We start from the raw sequence: 25,919 nt of genomic DNA, 5'->3' as shown, positions 1-25,919 counted from the left end.
AACTAGCCTCAATTGCAGTGATGGTCTTTGGCACCTTTGTTTTTATCAGGCATTCAGAGATTTACTAATTATAGTAAATCAAAAGGTGATAGAGATCGACCCTTGCTATTTTTTGTAAGGCGGCTCAACTAGCAGTGCATGCAGTGGACTACCTCCTACTGAAGTCAAAATTGATTGGTGATGATTGGTGATGAAGTTATAATATTCTAATTATTATTATACTTTTATTAAAGTTATACTTTACTAATAATTACTTATTAAATGCATATTATATTTTGAATTCAAGATTGACTATAATAAAATTATAATATAAAGTCACTTAAGTTTAGGTAAATAACGTTTTATCCCACATTGCTAAAAGTACAAGCATTAACCAACTAAAAATATATATAAGCAAGGCTATCCTTTCACTTGAGGCATGCTATGAGAATTGGATATTGAAACTATTTCTCCATTTTTGCTTGAAATCAATACGCTTGGAATTAGTCTAGGCTGGATGGAAACCCATACCTTCTGAGATTGGTGGATTCAAATCAAAATTCACATTGGTGTTTAATGGTGAAGTCCTGAAATTGCATGCAACCAATTCAAAAAAAATTGTTCAAGGATGTCCCCATTCAAGCCAAGAAGAGATTGCAGGTTATAGATTTCAGGCGACATCCTCAATGGCAAATCTGGAAGTGAAGCACATGTCGCAGAGTTGGCACATCCAGCTTTAAGGCTCTTCTTAGATCATTCTCAGCAGTATATGATCAGGCAATAAGTCTGGACATAGATTGAGCATGGATTGGGTTAGCATTCTCAAATCGATTGTCTGATATATTCATGTGCAGAAGCAAGTTATCTTTCATTTCACCTTTCAGATTGATAGGCGTAGAAATCTTCATTGGATGGTCTGCTATATGTTTGTCGTAATGTATCATCTAGGAACAACAATTTTCTACTAGTTTTCATTCATATCTATTTATTGAAATGCTGCTGTGTTAAAGTCATGTTGTTCTAGTGAACTTCAGCTTGCTTGTCAGCTGTTTGTTTAAATACTGACATATAAAGCTTTATTATTTAGTGGAGGTGAATGCTAAGCATTGGGGCTCATGCCTTCATATGAAAAGTTGTGTACCATATTTCTAAGGCCATACAAGTACTCGTAATTTGTGGGGTGCTTCGTGACAGAACTCAGAAAATTAGAGCAGACTTCACTTGCCAACTGTTTGAGGAAATTCCTGTAAGATAGATTTAGTATTTAAGGACAAAATGTAAAGGGACTCTTACAACCCGTTTCCCTCCTTTGTGTGAATGCTATCAAATAGGTTTTATTTTTGTTTACTCTAAACCACTATAGGGACGAGACAAAACACAAACAGCTAGCCTCTAATTAATCAGTGTGTTTAAACCATTGCTCACCAGCTACATCTTCAAAATGACAATGCATATCAAATACAAGAATAAAATTACTTTGTTTGCTTGTAAAAAATTATAGAATAAGACTAGAGACAATAAACCAAGGATCAATGTCAATCCAACTGCATCATACTAGTTTCCTTGATAGTACATGATTTTAAAAGGACTCGATGGTTATAACTACCCAAATTTGACAATAAATAATAATAAGTGATGTATGGTTGGATAACCAATTTTATCAAACATAATAATAGATGTATGCTAATTACATCATCCCCCCACCAAAAGGAAAAGATATCTTCCAGATGCCAAGTGAACATCAAGTAATAATCCAGATTACTAATCATAACATTGTAAATAAAGACCTTACATAAACTTGGAAGTATATGATGTACACTTGAACTGCTACTACATTTGACAATTGACATGATTGTGTGGTGGGTCTATGGGAAATAGCCTTATCAGGGAAAAGGGCAATGCAAATCATTTTCATGGTTTTTTAAGAGGCAAAAGGCACTAATTACTATATAGTATATATTGTCATACTACACTCGTGGGATTGTGCTTGCCTTAGTTACTGATGTGGCCTCTTGGAGCCTAGAGGCGGAAGCGGATGCGAACGGATGCGGTATGCGTTTGGAAGCACATTGGATGCTGGTAGGATGCATTTATTGAAAGAGAACTCTGTTTACTAACCAAATTACTGCCCAGAACTCAGCTACAGGCTTGGTATGGGCCTCAATCATCTTGTACGCAACCCTTAATGGAGTATTTCAGACTTATATGGAATTGTTGTAGCAGTCCCTAACATAGACAGCTCCTTCTATGGCAGTATGACCCTCCAACAGGTATTTATATAGAGCCTTTGAATGTGTAAAGTCCTATTCCAACCTTGACGGCTCTCACAAAACTCCCAGCATTGCCTAGATTGGTATGGCAAGCTGATAGAATGTTTGTCACAGCAGTTAGCACTCAATGAACTCCCAACAGATAGACAATTATATATTGCCCTGTGTGAGCAATGTTGGGTGTTTTGTGAGAGACGGCAAATCAACAATTATATATATAATGTTTAGCAATATTATATATATATAGACACACACACACACACAGACATCTCCGCATCCCTCGCAAAAAAAAAAAATCACGCCCCTTGCATCCGCTTTCCGAGTCCGCATCCAAATCGGTAACTTAGTTGCTCGCCATAAATGAATTGATATCATTTTATGGTGAAAGGATGCTAATGTTGTCGTGATGCGTGCAGAATTACAAATGATGAGGGTGAGCTCTTCATATGCTATTTTAGGACCGATGTCATATAATTGCCCACCATATAGTGTGAGGGTGTTGACTATGCTATATGGTGTGACATTGGCGAGGAGATGGTTTCTACCATACGATGGAGCAAGTTGTTAGCTATATGAGGTGAGGACAAGGCTATTGTACAAGAATCTGCAATGTTGCCATATGATGTAGAAATGGGGCTGTACAATGTGAGGGTTTGCGAAATTGTGGTACACGTTGGAAGTTGTACATTGTACGGTATGGGATGTCCTACATTCAATTGTGCGGGTTGTCGTATAGGGTAGGGTTTAGTCTTTTTCAGACCCTTGAAGGTGAGCCAAGCACACAAGGCAAGTATAGTGTGGTGGCTATCTAGTACCTCCCCAAGTGGACGAAGGCAAGGGCTCTAATAGAGAATACTATCATTAGAATGTCAAGATTTATCTACTAGCATATTTGTCATGTCCTCACTTCAAATAGCTCTTCAATAATAATTAAATAATTAAATATTGTCAGATGAATAATAATAATTAAATTAAATATTAAAATCAATAATAATATATACAAATATATGATAATATCAGATAGTTTAATTTATAGTTTGAAAATGTAAGAATTGTCAATAAGACTACCAATATTTATGCCATAATCAACATAATAATTTGAATGGAAGATGTGAGAAAAATATATATAATATACCCTCAGTTATGTAATATAAATGTATAGTAAAATGTTATCATATACTAATATATTAGTATATATCATATAACATATGATAATAATAACAAATTATCATACAGTACTTGTTAATATTTTATACATTAAAAACATAATAAAATACTAATTGTTTAAATTTCCTTATAAAAAATTAGTCGTCAAAGGAGGGGAGATTATCATTCAAAAGGAAACATCAATATATTCCATTCAATTTTATATAGCTTATGAAGACTGTCAATAATTTGGGAATGAGACGAGATATATATATATATATATATATATATATATATATATATATATATATATATATAACAAACCAGCAATAACAAAAGCCTACATGGGAAGAAGACAAGGAATGAATTCAAACATGCATATGTTCAGTCACCAATACAAGAGGGAACACGGAGGAAAAGCAATCCCAATCAGCAGTAAAAGACATTGAATCTAGTCAGTAGAACGATCAAAAAAAGAAACCATTTTTTGTTAGAACAAACAATGCCATTTAAGGCAAATTGGTATGATAAGTGGTGTCCTTTCTGACAACAAGAATTCAATCAACGATGATATTACACTAGCTACTTATTAGATAAGAATAGCACTATTGGTGTAATAAAAAAAGGTTCACCAAAACAATGATGTCAATGAAAGGGAGAGAAATCTTATAGCAGAGTATATGTGTTGTAACTGATGAGAAGGTATGTAGATGTTTTGATATGTTGCCAACAATTCCCAAGTGAGAGATTGTTGGCATTGCTGATGCATTGATGGTAGGTCATGTATGGTGATTGTCATGATACAGATTTGGTTGAATGATGATAAATTTTTGTGTTGTCATTGATGTCAACTATTGACCTAGTGTTTCTAGCATGTTGCTAAGCATAAATATGATGAAAAAGGTGTTGCAGTAAGTTTCAAGTGTATCAATCCTTATGGGAGACTTAGGGGTGTCTTTGAATGTCAAATGGATGACTGCTAATCTTGATGTGATGGAATGAGTAAGTTATGATCGGATGAAGGTTAATAGTGCAACTGCTAGAATAGTTAGTGACAGGCAATAGCTGATCTGATTGTTATGTCAAATCTATGATGAGTTATGTGGATTAGTCACTAGATAAGATAAGATAATTTATTATTAATGTCTAGCTAGAGCCCACCGGACTAAGAGCGACAACCAAGAAACAACCAACTAAAGGAACACCAAATAGAGCCTAGGAAAAAGAAAACAACAAAGAAAATGAAAGGAAGAGCAACAACATAAAACAGCCTAAGGAGACAGAGGCCTAAGGAAGTCAAGGCCAACAACTAGGATCTCCAAGACATAGAGAAGGAACCTCGCACAAAAGGTTATCCTCCAGGGTCCGAGGGGGTGGTATAGGACCATCTCTAAGGACCACTCATGAAGGAGGGTTTTCATCAAGGTCTGTAGTCTTGGAATGAACTAAAGTTAAGGGGTCTAACAGAAGCTTGGTTCCTCTGGCAAAGGTGACCAGTGTGAAGGAGGTAATAAGCCGAATGGACCCAGCTCTTGAAGGAGATTGAAGCTGTAAGGTATGATCATAGAGACGCATAGCCTTGCGAAGGTAGAGTGCTAGGCAATGCTAGTCATTATATTTGAAAAAGGAAGCAAGGGACCGACAATAACAATCTTTGAACAAACAATGGAATCTCCTAAGAATTTCATAAAATGCAGGGTAGTAGAATAGGAAATGCCACTCGGTCTCAACAAGCCCCATGTCACAAAGTTGACAAATCTGATCCTTTGTCGATCTGATAGTTGGTCTGAATGCGAAGTCGGTGGGAGCCTACTCTAAAGGAGCCCAAGCACAAACGTAGGGCATGCGTCCAATTTCGCATAACATAAGAAGGGCGAATAATGATCCTATCCTTAATATCAATGTAGTGCTTAACATTGAAGGCCATCTTGGGACGGAGCCTCCTGAGGTATCGATCCAAGTCGTGTGAATATATCTTATGTCAATATCCATCCTAATATGCCCATTCGACTCTGACTGGGTAGGGAGGAGATGAAGGGGACCATGCAGCAAGTACTAGAAGGGAAGTAGATAAGTCTGATTGTTCTTCATGAATTCGAATGTCAAGTTAATTGTGGAACGACACAGTATAGGAAACTCGTTGTGTGCATTGAGATGTGTGTTTTGGCATGTGGTATGTCACCACTATGTTTGAAATTCAAGCTGAAATGTGTTAAGGCAAGTTTAAGGCAGTAGAATGGTTTAAGGTTTGAAGAACATAATATATTTGATGAAGGAGAAAGAATTGTGTGTTGATCGTGTGGTGGTCGTGAACGTCAAGGTGTGATCTAGTCAGGAAGTAGTTGAGTATGAAGTGAAGTGTTTGTGTGCACTACATTGGATTTGATCAAGCAAATGAGGTGTTTCTCTATAGATCATTCTACATGCTGTTCCCTAACAATAGCAACATTAAATCCCTTAACTGAGTGGATCCTAACTGTTCTTTTATTGTAAATCCTTTAACAGGGTGGCACTTTAATTAATGTTTTGAGTCCTCTAACAAGGCTACTCTTAATAGGGTTAAGCTCTTATCAAGGCTAGAGGTAAATCCCTTAACTGGGTGGCATCTAAAAGCTTCTTTGTAAACTCCAAACAGGGTTAAGTTCCTAACCAGGTGTACTTAAGAAGAGTGCACAATTGTGGGTACTGATTCCCATTGTGGTTTTCACCCAACTTGGGTTTCTATGAGACCAAATCTCTGTGTCAATGCTGCATTATCTTCTGGATGTGTTTATGTGTTTGATGCTTTCATTTGCTGCCATCAAGTTGATATTGAGATAAGGGTTTAAGAGGTTGAAGAGTTCTTTATTTGGTTCATTACTGATTCACCCCCTCTCTTGGTAATCTGATCCCTTAGGACTAACATCACCAAGTGCAAGCAGATGATTTCTATGCAAGTAAGTCTAGTTAGCTTGATTTGGCTACTACCAAGGCATCTTGAGCTTATATAAGTCAGCAAGAGATAAATCTTTAAATCTCCCTCAAAACCACCATTTTCCCTAGATCCTTCCAACACAAATCTGTCATCATCTTATGAACATGATAAAAAAGGATTTAAAGCTTCCATGAACTTACCTCTGTTTACCATTAGTTGACCTTCCAAAGGATGTAATTTACGAAACTCAACTCCATGCAAAATTTCTGATTTTTTTCATAATCATGCACCTCCAAATTATGTGAGCTAACAAGATTATGGGAAAAATCTAATTCAATTGATGATGTGGCTGAATGTCAGTACTTGGCTATCTTGTACTCCACTTTCTCTACACACTTACTGGTTTAGAAGAAGGAGATTGTTAGTTCCAAATAAAAAAAATATCATGATCGTTATTGTCATTGACTTCCTTATCTGACTTATTATTTTCCATCTCCATAAAACAATCATGCACGAATGAACTGCTACTTCATGATTCATCATCTCTTTCAACAGAGTTATAGATGTCATAACATGCCTCATAATCTTTATTGGGTTGGTTTGATTGCATGGATAAAGCTTCTGTTATGACATCATGTTGAATGGATTCTTTGTCATATAAAAATGCATGTTCTTCATTAGAAGTATCCTGGAATCCTAACTTATTCTCATCTTGTATTAGAGCATCTTCTATAGCAGCAATTTCCCAAGTTTCATTGCATTCTTCATGAAGAAAAGAAGGAATTGAATTATGCTCACACAGATTCATTATAGGATTTATCTTTTCACAAGATATATCTATATAGATCTCAAGATCACCAACAAAATCTTAGAGTACTTCTCACTTGGAGAAATTTCTTCTTCATTCTCGTCTTCTTTGGCTGAATTGTCTTCCTCGCTAACTCCACAATTGTGATCAGGTGTCCAAGTCTTTTGACATGTGAAACAAATATGTTCCCTTCTTATTTTAGTCTTGCTCTTTTTGGGATATCTTGTAACCTGTGAGTCTAGTTTCTGTTCAGTAACTACCTCCTTGTCAGTTTCTCCCTCAAACGTTGGTTCAATATTAGTTCACCATCCACTTGCTTTGATGAAACTTTCTTCACCTGTTGGCTAGTTAGAGATTGCTGAAAACGAGTGCAGATTTTTCCAAACTTCTTTTGCAAATACATCATGAGCTATCATATGGTATTGTTTCTTTGCCAACTCAGTCTTGTAGTGTAGTCTTGGAAGAGTATCATATTCCTCAAGCATGCTAATTATTTCTTCCCATTTATCGTGCTGTGCTGAACTCATAATTGTAGATGTGGATGACTTGCTCATATTCCTAAATTGTCTAGAGATAGATTCTTCATAACGCTACAAATTCTTGGCTAGCATTTGCTGTGTTTGAGCAAGATCCTTCATTGTCTCCATACTAGGCATCTTTGCCATAATGGACAGACTCATTGTCCCCAAAGTCATTCTATTGATTGTATCCAACAGGATGGTAGAATCCAAGCTCTGATATCATTGTAAGATCCTGTCACTAAATCTCATAAGTTTTATTCAAGTTTGAATGTTTGACATTTTGTCAAATATTTGGCACACAGCTCCCTATTATCCAGTGTTATCACAAGACAGGGAGACTTTGAGATCTTTGGTACCAGTACGGCTATTTTACAAAAAGGCAATGGGGCTACTTTTGGAGACGTCAATTATTTTTTTAAATATATTTTTAAAATTCCTAAAAAGTACCATAGATTCATAAATAACATAGTGCTTTGAAAATAAGAGTAATGAAAAGTTATAAATATGAACATTCAACATTAGAAGTAATAATTTTGTTATTGTGAAGGCAATATTAATAAAAGGCAAAAGAGTAAAACCATAAAACATTATTTTTTTATTGTATTTCATGTAGGAGACTCGCAGTAGACTTCGAATTTTCCGATTGGGGACGGGGAGACTGCGGGAGACTCCCTCACAAAATATCCACCTATTTTCAGAGTCTCTGGAGACTCAAAGTCTCGGAGACACATCTCGGAGGGAGGGGGGAGGAGGATGCATCTCCCGGTAACACTTCTATTATCTGATTATTATTTATGTTTCCATTTTGGGGCCAATGTCTATTGCCAAATTAAACGGAAATGCAAAGAATATGGTAAACAGTAGTTGCACTAGACTTTGACAAGACAAACTCAAAGAAATGATATTGCATTAGGCATAAATCAGAATTGACTACTTTATTATTAGGTCTGCTACAAGGATATCAGACTGGAAAATGTGTTACATTGACAATCACAGTCTGATTCAGGTCCTCACATACCTGATTTTGCTTGCTTGCATGTATGTATTCTAAATGACACCCAAAGCAACTTGATGTGGAAGGGGATGTCCTGCAACTTGACTGATGAAATGTGAATCAATTCTGATCCAAATTGAAAGTGATGGCAGCCTCTACAAACTCTATGCACCTATAAATGATCTCCTCCAATGTAGCCGCCTAGGGCTTAATTGGAAGTAATGAATCCCTGTGCTATTATAAAACAGATATGATGCTAAATGGGCCACCCAAACCTTGCCACTGCAATCTGATATAAACTTGATGAAATCTCCTCTGCAAACTACAATTATTTCTCAAACCCTAGCCGTGTCAAATACAAGGAAAGCCATATAAAATCACCAACAAATTGAAAAAGTTGGAAACCATGAAATAAATGATATTTCTAACTGCTCAATTTCAAAGACCTGTAATAAGCTCAATGTGAATTTTGGAATAAATCCACCTAATAGGTTGAATAGGTTTTCGTCCACACAGCCAAGGAACTCCCAGGGTTTCTACCCTTAGATTTCCTGCAAATGAAAGCCAAAGCAACTCAATTTTTAGCCAAGCAAATGTGTCCTTCAGGTGCAACCTATAATTTGTACGCTTTTTCAACCTAGTTTGTTCAGGTCATGAATGTTTTAGTGCCTCTTATTTACTCCTAATGAATTATTTTTCTTTGTTCTTCCATTTAACCCTTTGGATGACTTGCCTTCACCTGCTAGAACTACTGCACACTATTTAAATGCATTGTGCCTATTCTGCTCTACCCTAGTCTTAGAACAGAATTTTTACTGCTCTTTAAAACCACTCTAGCCTATGACAAACTGCTCTGCCACTGGTCAGAAGATATTTGTTTCTGTTCTTTTAGGAATGAAAGACGATATTAAACCAATATAATTCCTAATTTATCAGACCAATATGAGCACCTAGTGCCAAGTTGGCTTTAATCACAAAGGGTATGTTTTTCCTTGAAAAACTCTGCATGGAGGTTTCACTTACACTATATTGCATTCCCTTTGAGCTCTCATGGTACTTCATGGACATTGATATAACTTGTTTTCCTTATGTTCCAAAGTTTCACATTCATTTCACCTTTTCTAGTTAATGTCCCTCTAGCTAAATGAATGTTTATTTTTCAATTGTTTTTCCCCCTATACGTTCATCGGACTTTTTCTGAGATGGCAGGTAGGGAATGTTCTCTTCTTTTTTGCTTTCTAGCAAATAGTACACATTTGTATATGGATTCCTTCAAAATTATGTCACTCAATTGTAAGGATGATTCATTTATAATTCATTATGTTTGTCTTTTTACTGGAGTTATGGTTGGTCACACTCTAATAATTTAAGCAAAGAATATCTGCTTTGTGATTTTTGAATTGTATAATAGAGATAAGTGCTTTGGTCTCCTTAAAATGTTGAGGCCCTTGGTTTACGTATCACCTTATTTATATGGTTAAATTAAAATATGCAGAAATATGAAAAAAATAAGATGGCGATTTCTTCTGTGCAGATGAACAGATAGCAACAGCAAGTAAATCATTACTGAAGCGGTTAGATGATAGCAATGACATTGTTCGTCTAGCAATATTACCTGCAATTTCAAAGTTCCTTATTGTAGCATCACTACCAAATAAAAATTTTGATGTAAGTTTCTAATATCAGTTTTTGCCCACATTAGTGAGATGAACATTATTTTGGTGGGTCATGGGGTATTGTTACATAATTGGTTAGATGAATAGTGACATATATTTAGCTAAGCATACACATCGAGGTGAATTAACTATGTATATGTGAATTGTGACCAGATAAAAGGTTTTCTCAGCAATCTCATACTTCACATGGGGGATCTAAATGAGAAAATTCAGGTATTAAGACTCCTAATGAAAAACTACATACTAGACATGCACATTTCGACACACACACACATGGAGTATCAAAACAATGTGACTCCACACACACACACAATTGTTATGTTACTGTGTCACGGTTTTTATCTAAGTGAATAAAAACCTTTAATGCAAATGGATATCTGCATTTGTTTTATTTTAGAAAAAGCCATCACTGTACACTTTCTTTTCAATATATGCTGATTCTCTTTTTTTTGTGGTACTATGATAGCAAATAAAAAAATAACTTCCGAACATTCTTTAGTTTCAGGAACTACTATTAAGTATTAAGTAATAGGTTTTTTCTTATGTCTGGAAATAATTAAAATTTAAGAAACAACTTTTAAATAAATGCATTCCATCAAAATGTCTAATGTGCACATTTTTTGTGACATCCTTGGTGGTATTTATTTTAGCAGGATTAGCCTATTAACAAGGTTCCTGTGGGTTAATACAGCGGATAGGGGATCCATCTAGGGGCCTTGTGGCCCTTCCAGAGGACATGTGCAGCATTTCAGGAGCTCTAAGCCAGTTTCCTATTTTGTACAAAAGTTATTAATTTTTAAGTAGTGTTGGGTGGATATTTGGCAACTGACAGTTTTGGGATCAATTGAAATATTAGTTCCAGCCACTCTGTGGGACACAATCTCTCCTACTTATAAGGGAAGGCTACGCCCATTCATATCTATTGAAACAACCTTATGCTAAATTAAGACTTTAGATTGTGTACACTAGGCTAATTCAAAGGGCACTAGATTCACCATAGTTGGAAAACTCGCCAAAGCCAAAAACTTGCCAAGCCTCCCAAAAGTTTAATTGGGAAAAACTTGGTCATTTTTTTAAAAAACTGGGGAAAACTCAGGAACCTAAAAAACCGCTAAAATGTAATTCAAAATATGTTTTTTCGCAAATTTAAATGAGAAGATGCATCTAATGAGTTTATTATAGAGAACCCAAAAGAAACAAGCAGGAGTTTAGATATAAAAGAAACAAGCAGGAGTTTAAATATATATAAATATATAGTGGGTACAAAATCGCATTCTCATGTGGAATACTGATGGCGGGAAGCATAATAGTAAATAGTTTGTGTCAAACTAGAAGTAAAAACATCATTACAATCACATCTTCCTCTTCCTAGCTCTACTAGCATACTGTAACTCTCTATTTTACATAATATATATAGGCCTTTTATTTTTAACAAAAAATAAAAATAAAAATAAAAATTCTAAAAAAAAAGAGTTTTTCTAAAAAACTCACCGATTTTTTGCAAAAACTCGACAATTAATTGGCAATTTTTTCACAAAAACTCGGTGATTTTTTCTCTAGCCGAGTCGTGATTAAATTTGGAAAAAACTCGCCAGTCTCAAAAACTCAGCGATTAGTAGAAACTCGCCGATTATTCGGCGATTGTGCCAACTATGAGATTCACCACACTCTTCTTTTAGAGAAGGTATACTCCATTAATCATATTCTCTTACTTCAAAATACATGATCCGTCTTTACAACAATCTCATAAGCACAATTTAGCAAACTTTAAAACAAGAAACTCATGAAAGCTCAAAGTCTTGTCATGACTCCTTCATAAATTTAGGAACAAAAATGAAACATACATGCAGCTCAAGGTCTCAAACATATGCTTAAACCTTACATACACAAATTTAACCATCAGATGAATAGAAAGTTTGCAAGTTGTTTACTTGTTTGAGCATCCTATACTAGTTTCAAATGTGACAAGCAGCTCAAAGTCTATAAGATTAATTCTGAAAACTTAACTTTATTTCTAAAAACAATGAGCATCTCAAAGTCTACAAAATTGATCTTAAATCCCTATTTGACAGCCTAACCATACTCACAATCAACTCTAGATAATGTCATCACATGAAAACTTGTTTCAACACGAAGTAGTTTGAGAACATATGTCCTTTATTGAGAGGCATAATGAAGAATAAACTAAGTGTCGTCGCAAGACACAACTTTAATAAACATCATCCTTTGTTCTAAGTGGGCTTCCTGCTACAAGGTTGCCAATACATAGAAATATTTAGGTTAGGTGAAGTCTTCAGATTCTTGGTACATGGATGAGTGCATCTATGAACATGAACTTGCATTCTTGATTATTATTATGCCCTTCATTGACCAATTCTAACCTCGAACTCCTGCTTGGTCTTATTCTAGTTCTTTGGGGAGCTTCTCTTTGAAGGTGATGGAAGATGTGTGAAGTGTATATGAGAGCACCCAAAATGAAGTTATAGTGTTGGATTCAGAGAATTTCCATGTTTGACACCAACTTGGCATGACACATGATATGATGGATGAAACACTTGATATGACACAAAAAGGGGACAAAAGACTAAAAATAGACCAATTTGCAATTTGAGGGTTTTAAGATTGCATTGTAGGTGAAGGCACAATATTTACATTTATAGATGTAATCGGGACTAAAAGAAGGGGAAAAAGGTTGAGGACAGTTGTTTTCCTTAGGCAAACCCTTGTTTAGGAATGATGCAAGAGCACCTTGGGTTCGGAGCAATCTTGTATCAACCAAAAGTATTTCTATTTCCACTTTGTTCAGTTCGCCAATTTGTACAGCTTGTGTGATTGATTCAATGATCATTCATTTGTTTGAGTTAGCATCTGCGATGTTTGGACTATAATCTAGACCTAGTCTTTATTATATTCATAGGTTCGCAATTCATTTGGGTCATTGTTTCTCAAGTTATGATCTTTATTTCCATCTATAGTCATGCTCCAAGGGTGGTGCCATATTCCTCTAGGTCAATATCTTCCTCAAAGCCTTCCTCTAGAGTCTCACACTATTGGCTGCCTACTTAGTTTTGCATTGTTCTTATGCTCCCTCCTCATTGTTGTATGCCAAAAGCTACTTCTCCCTCCATATGGTGCCCTCCATCTCCAATATATGTTTATTCTCACTCATAGAGAAAGAGGTCCAAACAATTCATTTGTGAGGTGCTTGTGCATTTTGGGTAGTACGATGCCCTCATGCTTCCTTGCAAGTCAGTCCTCAGGATCCATCATCAACTTGGCTCAATCTAGGTCTCACCTGTATTGCTCTTTCCTAATTATTGGATGTTCCGTAATCTCATTTTCCTAGCTGATTCTTTGATCTCACTTAGTAGCATACCCCAACATGTTTATTGCTATGTGCTTTTCTCTCTTGGTAGATCTTCATTTTGGACATACCCCAACATGTTTATTGCTATGTGCTTTTCTCTCTTGGTAGATCTTCATTTTGGACATACCCCAACATGTTTATTGCTATGTGTGCTTTTCTTTCTTGGTAGATCTTCATTTTGGACCCATTTATTTGTTCCTTAATTAGTCTATTTTGCTCGATAGTCACCTTCAAAGCTCCATTGTTTCCCACCTCTTACTTTATAGTGCCCAAGCCAAGGACCTTGAACTTTCTAGGCTTGATTTCAGTATGACTAATATATTTCAAAATTGACTGACTTGTTTAAAAGTTCAATTGCAAGAGATGTTTGTTGTGCCATAAATTTCTCCGCCATTGAGCCACCTTGGTAGCCCATTGTTCTGTCAATCATTGTTCATTTGACTTTAACAAGTTAAATAATTGTTCTTTTAGACTCTCTATCTCCCAACCGATTCTCTAATGTGACTCTAAGAATTCGTACAGTGTATTCCATCGGTACCACAACCTACTAGTTATACATGAGTTGGAAGGGTGTGTACCCCATTATCACCTTATAGGTGGTGCGGTACTCCTAGAGCATGGTTGAAAGTCTTTTTTTCTGATCTTCTTGTTTCAATCCACAAGATCTATACAAGATCAACACCAATGGTTTTTTTGTAGATTCAACTTGTTCATTGGCTTGAGGGTAGTACAGTCTTGAAAAGTTATGGAATATCTGAAACCCCACTATCATACTTTGAATGCCCTAGTTCACAAAATCCACTCCTTAGTCACTCGTAATGGATGTGGGTTGTTTACCGCATAGGGTAAGAAGTTTAACACATGTATAACACGACTCAATTCAGAACAGGTACTTTATTCATGTATGCACTTGCAGATTACAATCCGATTACAATGACTACAATGATCTATCGATGATTACCACAGTCCATCTCGGACGTGTACATATACCTTTCCGAAGGGGTGACTCAAGCGTCACACGCCCGTTCGGATACTATTCTACCCGTCGAGTACATTATACATTTACCAACAACATTATCCTCCCCCAAAAGAAAAGTCATCTCCAGACGACAATACAACAAAATTCATTACAAAATTTTATTAACAACAAAATACATTAACTGACTAAGTACAACAAGATAAATCTGCTTCTACCACATCACTTTCACATTTGTCTCATGCTTGCACCAAATTGGTCTCTAAACCACGTTGCATTTGTAGCCTCTGCTAACACAATACTGTCTCCTTAGCTGACCTTGATAGCCACCCGTGCCGCTTTCTCTGTTTCCAACTCCTGGTTACACTAAGCCAAGTGTCGCCGTACTGCCTTCAACTGGATGATCAGCTCCTCCTGAGCTCTCTATGCATCCACCAAGACGGCCTCACGCCCAAACACCTACTCTGAGTGCCACCTCAGACACACAAACACTCATGCCTACAACAGCAGCTCTAGGTCTCATCAACTGGTCACACTTCCCTTGACTGATATCCGCAACAACTAGGGGTCTAGGGGGCAACACCCCTAGCGGGGTCGAGGGGCAGCAACCCACACAAAACTACATGGAACACACTATTTCTGTTATTTTCTTCCAATTCCACACTCTTTCTGGCAACTGCTTATGTCTACCCTTTCCTTTGGCATCATGCATTACTCATTCCGAACTGTTTCAATTTGTCGTCGTTTTTTTTTTCTTTTTTTGCTCTTCCACTTCCTCTTTCCTGCAGACTTGCTTTGCAAATCGGCTATAGCAATTCCTCTTCCTTTCCTGATACCCTTTTGTCGTTTCTGAATGAATCTTAAACCGTTCTGGCAGTTACCTCCGTACAGACTTTTCACAATCTCCTTTCTTGTCCTCACTTCTGTACTGGACGACTTCTTCAAATTCTATGAATAGTTTCTATGGTACGGCTTCTAAACTTATAACTTATTTGAAATCCTTTCTAATCCCACCGTAGGGACTTTATTCTTCATGAGCTTTTAGTACGGATATGCTTGATCTCCCAAGGAAATTATTTTCCAGCCGTACAGCTTCTCCTTGTTCCATACAGCTCTGATACTCCTGTTCACTAGATTTCTCTTCTCCAAATCGATATTTTGTTGTCCCTTCGTCTCTGGATATTCTTAAGTATTAGAGAATAGATGAAATGATCTCAGATGAATACCTTCGTAGAGGCTTTATTATGGTCACAACTCAGCGTTTTAGCTTCTTGAGACCGTACGGTCTTTTTCACTTTCTACTGGTCCCCCAATCCGTACAAATAGGCCATACGGTCTTTGTTTCTCTACTTAATCCCTTACTTATGTCCAGGGCCATACGGACATCAATGATTCTCTGTATTTCGACTTGCCTTAGGACCGTACGGTCTTCCTCTAATTCCACCGTACAATATGGTCTAGTACGGTTTCATTTATAAAACACAAAAGCCTCAAGGCCGTACAGTCATCTAGGGGTCGTACGGTCATTGAAGACTTACTTTATTCGATTTCCATATTTAATATTTTATTGATTTTCAACACAAGTCTTTTTTGGGGCCGTACGGCTATCTAACTAAGCCGTACGGTCATCTAACTCCTTCCAATTTTCTTTCCAAGGCCGTACGGCCTCTTTCTCCAAACTTTTCCTTATTGTATGTCTTACTTTATTAATTTTGCTTCTCTTCTATATAGTCTCTGCTAAGGCCGTATGGCAAACTTCTGCTCCCGATTACTTTAATATTTAAAATTCGCCTCTTAATACATTTACTTTATGCTTCCTTTTATCACTTCATACTTTTACAACTACAGTTTATCACTTGACATTTTAAAACTATATTCAACTTTAATACTATACATATATACATTATTTACAGACATCTTTTCTTCGTTCAACTATTTGCCCGCGGAGGATCCTTCCTCTCCCTGTATATTTTCAACTTTGATCCATTTACCTCATCTAGTATTTCTTTTCCGTCTAGTGTCCACAATTTAATTGCTCCGTTATATCCAACTTCCCGTATCTTGTACGGTCCAACCCATTTAACTTTGAACTTTCCAAGCTTGATTTCATTTCGTCCATTATACTTCAGTACTAACTGATCGGGTTGAAAATTGTTCAATTTTAAACGCTTCTGACGCCATACCTTCCACCTGTTTTGTGCAACTTCCACGGCCCATGCTGCATAATTCTTATTCCTTCGGTACGGCTGCTTCCGTACGGGTACCGCACCTTCGATTAATGGTATCTGGTGGACACATATCTTTGGTGGCACTCCTTTTAAGTCCTTATACGTCCAAGCTGCCGCTTTCAATACTGGGTTCCAATCATCTCCTACAAGAATGTTCTTCGGATTTTCCTCACCACCCAAGTTTATTGTTTTCACCGTCGGCTCTTCATACTTCATTGGTTTATCTTTACTAAACGTATGGGCAAGTGTTTCATCCACCTGCGCTTCCCCCTCCTTCAGTTCACTGTACTCCTTCGGAAACTCATGGCCTTCTCTTCCCTCCTCGATACTCAAAATATTGTAGCTCAGAAAGACCTCATAATCTTCCATTTGCCAATGTAGCAATCCATTTACTGAATCTAGGTCGTCATCAATTGACCCTCCTAATCTCAGCACCCCTTCATCATCTGGTTCCATCCTTTTTTTTCCCTTCGTCGTCATTCTCGCCTTCGCCTTCTGAGTCCGACGACGCTGCTTCTTCTCCTACCATCTGTGTATGCAAATCGATTATAAATCCCCTGCCTTCTTTCTCCATTGACAGGGTGTTCCTTTTCCAATCATGCTTTACCTTAGCTTGCACCCGCCACCCCCGTCCCAAGATGGCGTCGTACCCTCTTCTCTTTAATGGAATGACCACGAAATCCAGTAAAAATGGTTGTGTCCCAATTGTTACTGGCTGTGCCATCAATGAACCCAAGGGATTTATCCCATGTTGGTCTGTTGTAAGTAACTAAAAGGTGGGTGGCCATAGTGTTGGTTGTCCAAGTTTTTTTCAAATATCTTCTGGCAATACATTCACTCCCGATCCTCCATCTACTATTGTATCCGTTAGCACCGTACCTAGAATGCCCATCTCCACCACTGTTGGGTGTCTACCTGTCGTAAGTGCTAGTAACATCGAGTCTGTTGTTGCTACTGTGGTTGTTTCCGTACTATCCTTTGCTTCCTCCGTTACTCTCGGGGACGGTGTCATAATTATAATAGCCGTACGCAGCTGTGGCATGGTGAGAAGATCATTTAATTTAATTGGCACTTCTGTTTGCATTATCTGTTTCATCATGTTTTGTTCTGCCAAGTTTCTTTTCGGAGTTTCCGCAGTGTCTTTTACTTGTGACTTCTCTACTTTCATCTGCTTCTCTATCTCTGTTCGACCTTTTTGTAACCTCTCCTTTTCTTCTTCCGCATTTGGATATTTTGCCTTCCTCGCCTGCTCCCACGTGATCGCCAACACGTTCTCATTACTTGTTTCAATACTTAATAAATTTATGCTTTGCTTTGGACATTTTGAATCTTCATGGTCCCCTAGACCACACCATCTGCACAGTAGTTGTGGCGCCTCCTTCGTAGTACAGTCCCTTGCGAAGTGACCCCAAAGATTACATGCCCGGCACTGTATCATCGGCCGTCCACTCGCATCATATTGTATTCTACTCTAGCCTCCATTGTTTTTGTTATTGTTTCCACCCCTTCCACCTCTATTATTATTTCGATATCCACTTGAAATTGCATCATTGCCCGCGTTGTTGCTATTGTTCGACGCTTCCTGCGTTAGTAACACCTGCTGATGTCCTTTTGCTTTCAAGTTAAACACGCACTCTTAGAGAGAATGCCTCGCCACTTGGCAAAATGTCACAAAACTGCTTCTTCGGGCATGAACCCTTCGTATGGCCGTCCTGCTTGCAATCTGTGCACCATAGTTCTCCTTTTACCGTATTTGGATTCTTTTTCAAATTTTTGAATTCTTTCATCATCCACAGCATGTCTTTTTGTAGCGCTTTCACCTTCTTGTTCGATTGCTCATCACTACTACAACTCTCTGAGGATGAATCATCTGAATCAGAGGGCTTATGTTTCTTCTTCTTACTCATCTTCTGTTCGCTTTCCAAATCAATGGCATGAGTATATGCATCGGCGTACGATGCCGGTGGTACTATCTTCATTTTCTTTTTAAGAGCCGGTTGTAGCCCCTCCACGAACCACCGTTTTTTCAACCCATCCGCTAGTTGACTCTCCATCTTTCTGATCAATTCTTTCAATCGTCTGGCATAGGTTCGGACTGTCTCATTCTTTCCTTGTTTGGTGCTGTAGATTTCTACCACTATTTCATTATCATCTCAGAGTAATCTGAATTCTGCTATAAATTCTTTTTTAACATTCTCCCATGTATTAAGTTTCTGAGGACTGGTGTCAAAACCAATCTATCGCCACACCCCGTAGGGTCACTCGAAATTGTCTTACCCAATCATCCTCATCCGTCACACCATTTGCCGTCCATATGGTTTCGCACGTTTTACAATGTCTAATAGGGTCTGTTGAACCATCACCATGAAACTTGGGTAACTTTTCTTTAGGGCCAGCCATCGTTACTTGTCTTTGATTCTGAGGTACTTGTGTACCCACATTGTTCTAAGCTCCCGCACTGTTCTGTGCTCCCGCGCTGTTCTGGACTACAGTCTTGTTTCCAACAACTGCGTTGTCTGGTGAAAAGTCTTCAAGTGACGTTCTATTCTCCGCCTATATCCATTCATCCGGTGTATCGGGAACGAAAAGATCACTCCACGCTCGTGCTTCCTTGACACTCTGAGCCGTGCGAGTTGCTTCCCTTCCGTTCGGACACTCCCCTCGGCATATACAGGTTAAGGAATTCTTCCCTTGTTTCCTCCACCAAATTCAAGCATTGTCGAGTTTCTTCCAGCAATTCCTCAGCACTCCTCAGCCTACTAGTTGAATGCACTCCCTTCGTCTGTGCCTCTTCACCCCTTCGGTGCCCCTCGGCAATTTGCTGAAGTCTCTGTTTGCGCTCTGCTTGCTATGTTAAAATTAAAATTTCTTTTGGTGTACTTAGTTCATTTTTATCTTTTACCTTGTTCCGATCCTTGTTTGGCAAATTCAGCATCAATCTTCATATCATTCCTTCGTTCCAGGTTCGTCTGGCAACGGCACCAAATGTTTACCGCATAGGGTAAGAAGTTTAACACATGTATAACACGACTCAATTCAGAACAGGTACTTTATTCATGTATGCACTTGCAGATTACAATCCGATTACAATGGCTACAATGATCTATCGATGATTACCACAGTCCATCTTGGACGTGTACATATACCTTTCCGAAGGGGTGACTCAAGCGTCACACGCCCGTTCGGATACTATTCTACCCATCGGCTACATTATACATTTACCGACAACATGGGTATGCCAAAACATGTCAAGATTTTCTCATAGATAAATCAAGCTATCCTAAGGTCGTGTTATCCAGAAGTGCCTTTGCCTCTGCCCAATTTGTCAAATACTTAGTTGTTACCACTATATACGTGCTTTGTTGTGCAACATTTATCTTCAAAGGTTTGACCAGTCGAAACCCCACCTTTTGAAGAGCTCGTGGGTCTATGGAGGAAATAATAGCATGATATCTCTTTTAAATGGCTTGCCTAACCTTTGGCAAGTGTCACAACCAAGCACCACATGCATTAGTTTGGAGCGTTGGCAACCACAACTCTACTAGAAGTATGTTCCGTGTGGTGGCATTGGGCCCGATGCGCCCTATTGCCAGTCCTTTCCTCAAGATTTCCTCCTCCATGACACGCTTGTACAACATATGGTCGACTCCCATCTTGTACAACAACCCACTGGCTAGATGGAATGTTTTATTTTACAACATCAACTTTCTCCATTCCGTTGGTGGCATCTCCTAGGGCAACATGGAAGTGAATAGGTATTTTTTGTTGTAATTAAATATTCACTAATTACAATTATAATCTTAGGATAATGCAATGCATAGTAGTTTGTCATTGAGACACCTAGGAGTTTGCACCTCAACTAAGCACATAGTGTAGGAGAATTCCGTTGTAGGTGGTGGTAGTTGTTATCTCATTCCACCTTTAGTGCACATATCACATTACCATCCTCAATATTGCACATACTTCATTGTATAATGGAGTATGATCCACCTTTGGTGGACATGTGATTCCACCTTGTGTAGGTGATAGCTTATCTTCTTCTTATCATTGTCTCTTATCATCTTTCCTATAAGGAGGCCTATTATATACATTTCAATCATGTCAAGGAAGTCCATTATCGATAATATTCATTCTTGCATCTTAATGCAATTGTCTTACCAATCTCTTGTGGAAGTTATCTTGGATTTTCATTTGACCCTGGGGGCTATGTAGAGTCACCTAAAACTCTAACATGGTATTAGAGCTCTCAAGGTCTGAGCTCTAACAATATTCCACCTTTTCTATGAATGGGCTTGTTTTTTCCACACGGTTGGATAGTTAATCTTTATTAAATCAATGCACTGTTTATGGTTTCATGAATGATAGTTTTGCATGTTCCTTTCCATACTTATAGTGAAAGTTTTTATATGGTGCAATTTATCATGATAAGGATAAAATAGTTGATGAGTAGCAACGGATACTTTCAGAGCTAGATATCCCACAAGTGTCATTAAGTGAAAGTGCAACTCTTCCATCCCAAATAGAAAGAACAGATAGAAGAGAAAATGGAGAAGGTTAACGAGGAATAGGTAGAAGATACAAGAAATGGTGAGCATGAAGTAGAAGCTCCTTCTACCAATGGACAAGAAGAGGTCCAACTAGAGTCATCGTCTCAGTCTACAAAGTTAGTATGGTTGTCTAAGGCAATACAGCCGAGGAAGAGAACCTATACCACAAAAGAGGACATAGACATGCTCAAGGTAGGATAGTCCTTTCAGCCACCTATGGTAAGAAAAGAGGCTCATAGGATGTCTTGCGTAATGTAGGATAAGACAGGATGCTGGATGCTGGATGGCACAGATTGAAGTTCCTCTTCACTAGTCAAACGTCACTAGATTAACACTTGACGACTATAAGATAGAAGAGATTGATTTCAATCAGCCAACCTGAGAAGGCGAGAAAGCTTTAGCTGTGCTAGGTGTGAAGCACTTATTTAAGTGCATTGATGCAGTTTATACTAAAATCCAAGCACTTCAAAAGCAAAATGAAGCTCTTAAGGATTGTGTTACAAAGATAGTGGGTCCCATTAACCCAGCTAATCTGGAGGCCATATTGAAGGTTGCACTTGAAAGCGAGCCACATTAGATATTCATTTAGATTCAGTGGAGGAACAATTTTGTCTCCTTCAGAACAAAGTGTTCAGAAACAATTTTGCATCTAACTCATTCCATTACAAAGAATAAAGCCAAGCTCAAGGAAATGGTCAAAGGACCAAATAGTATCTTGGATCAAGCTCATGATTAGGAAGAAATGAGGAGTAATCTCCAAAGAATAAGTAGATCTTCTTGATGCCATTAAAGCTCAATGAAGGTGCAAAACTGGTAGATTCAATGAATGGATCGACGTGATAGGCATTGGTGCAAAAGGGTTATTGGAGATCTTCACTAAAATCGAGGATATTCGAAAGGAAATATCTGAGAAAATAGTTGAGAGAGACCACTTTTCAATTGAGTCTCGAGATATATTAGGATGATCAAAAGACCTAGCTATACCCTGTAGAAATGGTGATACAATGTTCCAAGGATCATCTGAAGTTCTCACCCCAATGGCTGCAAGCAGTGTCCCAATGTTCAGTACTACAACCTGCACGACTTTAAATATAATCTCTCAGCATCCTGTTGCTTCTTGATCCATCCTACAACCAAGAGAGATTAATAATAATTCTTAGAATCAAAACCTGTCATGAAGAGAAATATAGAGATCAATGCTAAAAACGTACACTATTCCCACTAATTTAACAAAAGTTCATGATCAACATTCAAAGGTATTATCATAGAATACTTATCTCTTTGTTATCTAATCTTTTTTGAGAAGGATCTCAACGCGCACACAAATATGGATAAATACACAATAATCTCTTTTAAGAATATTGAACAATAAACGCAGATCAACATTCATATGATGATCATAGCACTTGCTAAAGTGAATGCATCCATAACATAGGGATGCATGATATGATGATATGATAGATTTTATGACATCCACGAGGCTAAAGTAGCCTATGGGACCTACACAATCACCCCCCCAAGGCAAGAGTAGAACTAATCTAGCTGCAAAGTTTTGGTTAACTTGTCTCTCCTCTGAAGTTTGATAATCAAAGTCGTTGTTCTCTTCACTTGATCTTCTTCGAATAAGTAGTTGAAGTCCTTGTTTTGCAATATCTTTGTATAACCAGATTTGATGTTGCTTTATGCCAGGCAATCCTTGACAAAGTGTTGCTCCATCTCTACTACTCCCACATTACAGAATAAACATGTTTTGTCTGCACACTCTTCCTTTGGAACTTGCCATCTACCAGTTTCACATTGCAGGCAGTGTGAACTAGTTCCGAGTTGTGCCATCAGTATTTTTGCTTTCCAATTAATAGGTGTTCTTATATAGGCCTTTTCATCATGACTAGAAGTGGGGTTAAATTCTTTAATGTAATAAGATTTTTTTCGCCCTATGTGTCTTGTCCATAAAATATTGCGAAATTTTTCCATGACAAACTTCTTTATTTCTTTAATGTTATCCAGGAAAGTATGGATGTTGATATCCCATTTTCACATCCCTTTGTCATTTTGCTTCATCCATGTGCTTTTTCGCCTGACAAATTTTCCCTCTATGACTAGCTTGGGCCAGCGATGTGTTTCTAAACCTTGGGTTTTCTTTAAATAGCTTAGCATCCAGACCAATGCAATGGCTTCTAACACAAAGGAACCCACCTCCGCCAATAAGATCTCATATGGCACCATGGTCTTGACTTTAAGATTGCATGTGATGAAGTGTTTTTGAATTCTTCCTACCTATTGCCATTTCTGTTCGGACATACTACCACCCCACACTTCACATCCGTATAGAATAACTGGAGTGACCAGCAAACCAAAAAGAGTTTTCATGGTCGTCCAATCCCATAATTCTACGTTCCTGTACCTGTTTTGTAAAGAATACAATGCCTTCCCACCCCCTTGGATCCTTTTTGATCTGCATGTATCCCAATTGAGTTTGTTATGAAAATCTATGCCCAAGTATTTGTAGTCCACAATCTCAAGAGGGTTACCCTCAAACAGAAACTCATCCTGTATACCCCTATTCTTCTTCAGCGAGAAGATCATAACTTTGGTTTTTCTAGTGTTCACTTGCATTTCCACTTCATGGGAAAAACTTTCTAGTTTTTTCAAGTGTTCTTTCAAACCTTTAGCCATTTTAGCAATTATTATGAGATCGTCTGCATATAAGAGCAATCTTATCACAAAGTGGGCCAGCTGTACCCCCTCACGATTGGTCTTGTTTATCCATTCTTCTAACTTGTCAATATAGAGCCCAAATAAAGTTGGAGATAGTGGACACGCTTGCTTAACCCCAATTTTGCTGCCAAAATCCTTTGATAGACCTTCCATTGTTCTATTTTTAGCTTTGACCTGCTCATACAATCAGTGAACAGAAAACCTAAGTTCTTTAGGAACTTCCAACTCTTCCATTCTGTCCTAAAGTTTGTTACGTGTCACTGTGTCAAATGCTTTTTTAAAGTCCACAAAACAACAGAAAGCCTCGGGCCCCTAAGTGTCCTAAACTTTCTCTATCAAGTATCTGAGAGTGATGTCGTGATCTATAGTAGAGTGTTTCGATCTAAAGCTTGCTTTCCTTTTTTCTCTTTTGCCTTCTGTTTCAGCCCATTTGCTGATTTTTTTTTTCTACCATGCTACGAAAGAACTTTCCGAAGAGTGGATTGATCATGATGGTTCAGTAATTAGAAGGGTTGTTTATATCTCCACTTTGTGGAGTGGGATCACCACACTTGTCCAATTTATAGGGAAGCCTTCTCTAGTGACACTGTTGAAAATCTTGGTGATGTGTGGTGTCAGAGTTTCAGCACCCCATTTTAAGTATTCAGCTTGTAGCCCATCTATATCTTGCCCTTTACTAGCAACTAACCTCCTTATGCCTTATTTTATATCCTTCTGGCTGAATAACTCACTTCTTGTCTCGGTTACCATGGTTTTATGTTCTCCTAAATCACACTCATAGAGGGTCTTGGCATATTCCATCCATTGGTTCCTGTGATGTTGTTCTCTATCTGTGTTTTTCTCTACTGAAGCTCTTTCCAAAACTTTCTGGGGCTGCATTTACCAAGATTAATCAACTCAATTCTTCTCATGTTCACATACTCCTCTTTCTTCTTTTTAATCAGTTGATCATATTCCTTTCTACTTTTTTTGTTCATGTTCTTTTTCCAATTCCTTTTTGCCATTTTGCACTTCTCATCAAACCATGGATTGACTAGAAAAGTGTTCTTGGCTTCTCTTGTGGCCTTAGATCTTTTACTCTCCTTCAGGGCTTTAATGATAGTAAGAACAAGAATATCTTTGTCCATGGAATGTTGTTTATTAGACTTGAAATGCTTTCCCTGGACCCTAGACAACCGCAAAAGAGAGTCTCGGAAAATATTATGGTTTTCTTGTGTCATTAAAACTTTGCCGGTTGGAATCATCTTCCTCTTCTATAAAGGTTTTGAGACAATATGTTGATCTTTAAAGTGAGTGGCTACCCTTATCAAGATGAGGTTATGGTCAAATTTTAGCTCCATGGGGCAATCCTCTATCTCAAAGTTAATTACCTTTGGGACACAGTGTTGTGAGCATATGACATAATCTACAACACTTTGCACATTGTGCCCTTTGCATGTGATTCCACCTAATTTAGGCCACTTTTCCATACCATTGAATATGACCATGTTATATAGGCAGCATAAGCCTAGTAATTCAGCTCCAAAGTGATTAACCTTTCAAGTGCTATCCTGTGATGATCTTTCCCATTTTTGTGTCCTTCTAGCCAAGCTGGGTCTTTGCTTTGTTTGTAACTCCCCTTGAGATTGAGAGTTTGGTTGTTTGCCATTCTAGCATTGGAATCACCTATCATCATTATTTCCCCTTGAGAGCTAAAGGCTGTTGTGTCTTTTTTGAGTGCAGCGAACGGGTCTTCTTGATCCAGTATATGTTTTTTATACATTTTTGAGCCTTTT

At 37.9% G+C, this 25,919-nt stretch overlaps 1 protein-coding gene across 6 annotated transcripts in view; it reads left to right on the top strand.

Moving 5' to 3' along the window:
• The window catches only part of LOC149557486 (uncharacterized), a 292,999-nt gene that overhangs the window by 259,883 nt on the left and 7,197 nt on the right, over positions 1 to 25,919 (top strand). For 5 of the 6 annotated variants that reach the window (XR_016364886.1, XM_089832140.1, XM_089832139.1 and 2 more), the window contains 2 exons: positions 10,167 to 10,300; positions 10,462 to 10,521. Coding sequence is in view for 4 of the 6 variants with exons in the window: in XM_089832140.1 (XP_089688266.1) it covers positions 10,167 to 10,300; positions 10,462 to 10,521 (194 nt within the window). In the remaining 2 variants the exon portion in view is untranslated. Of the gene's footprint in view, positions 1 to 10,166; positions 10,304 to 10,461; positions 10,522 to 25,919 lie in introns of those variants that run through there. The other variant, XM_089832143.1, reaches the window with a different exon arrangement.

Source organism: Cupressus sempervirens, chromosome 5 (genome assembly GCF_028749045.1).
Source record: "Cupressus sempervirens isolate cs-2001-9-10 chromosome 5, ASM2874904v1, whole genome shotgun sequence".
NCBI classification, from domain to species: domain Eukaryota; kingdom Viridiplantae; phylum Streptophyta; class Pinopsida; order Cupressales; family Cupressaceae; genus Cupressus; species Cupressus sempervirens.
This window is presented reverse-complemented; position numbering and strand designations above follow the sequence as displayed.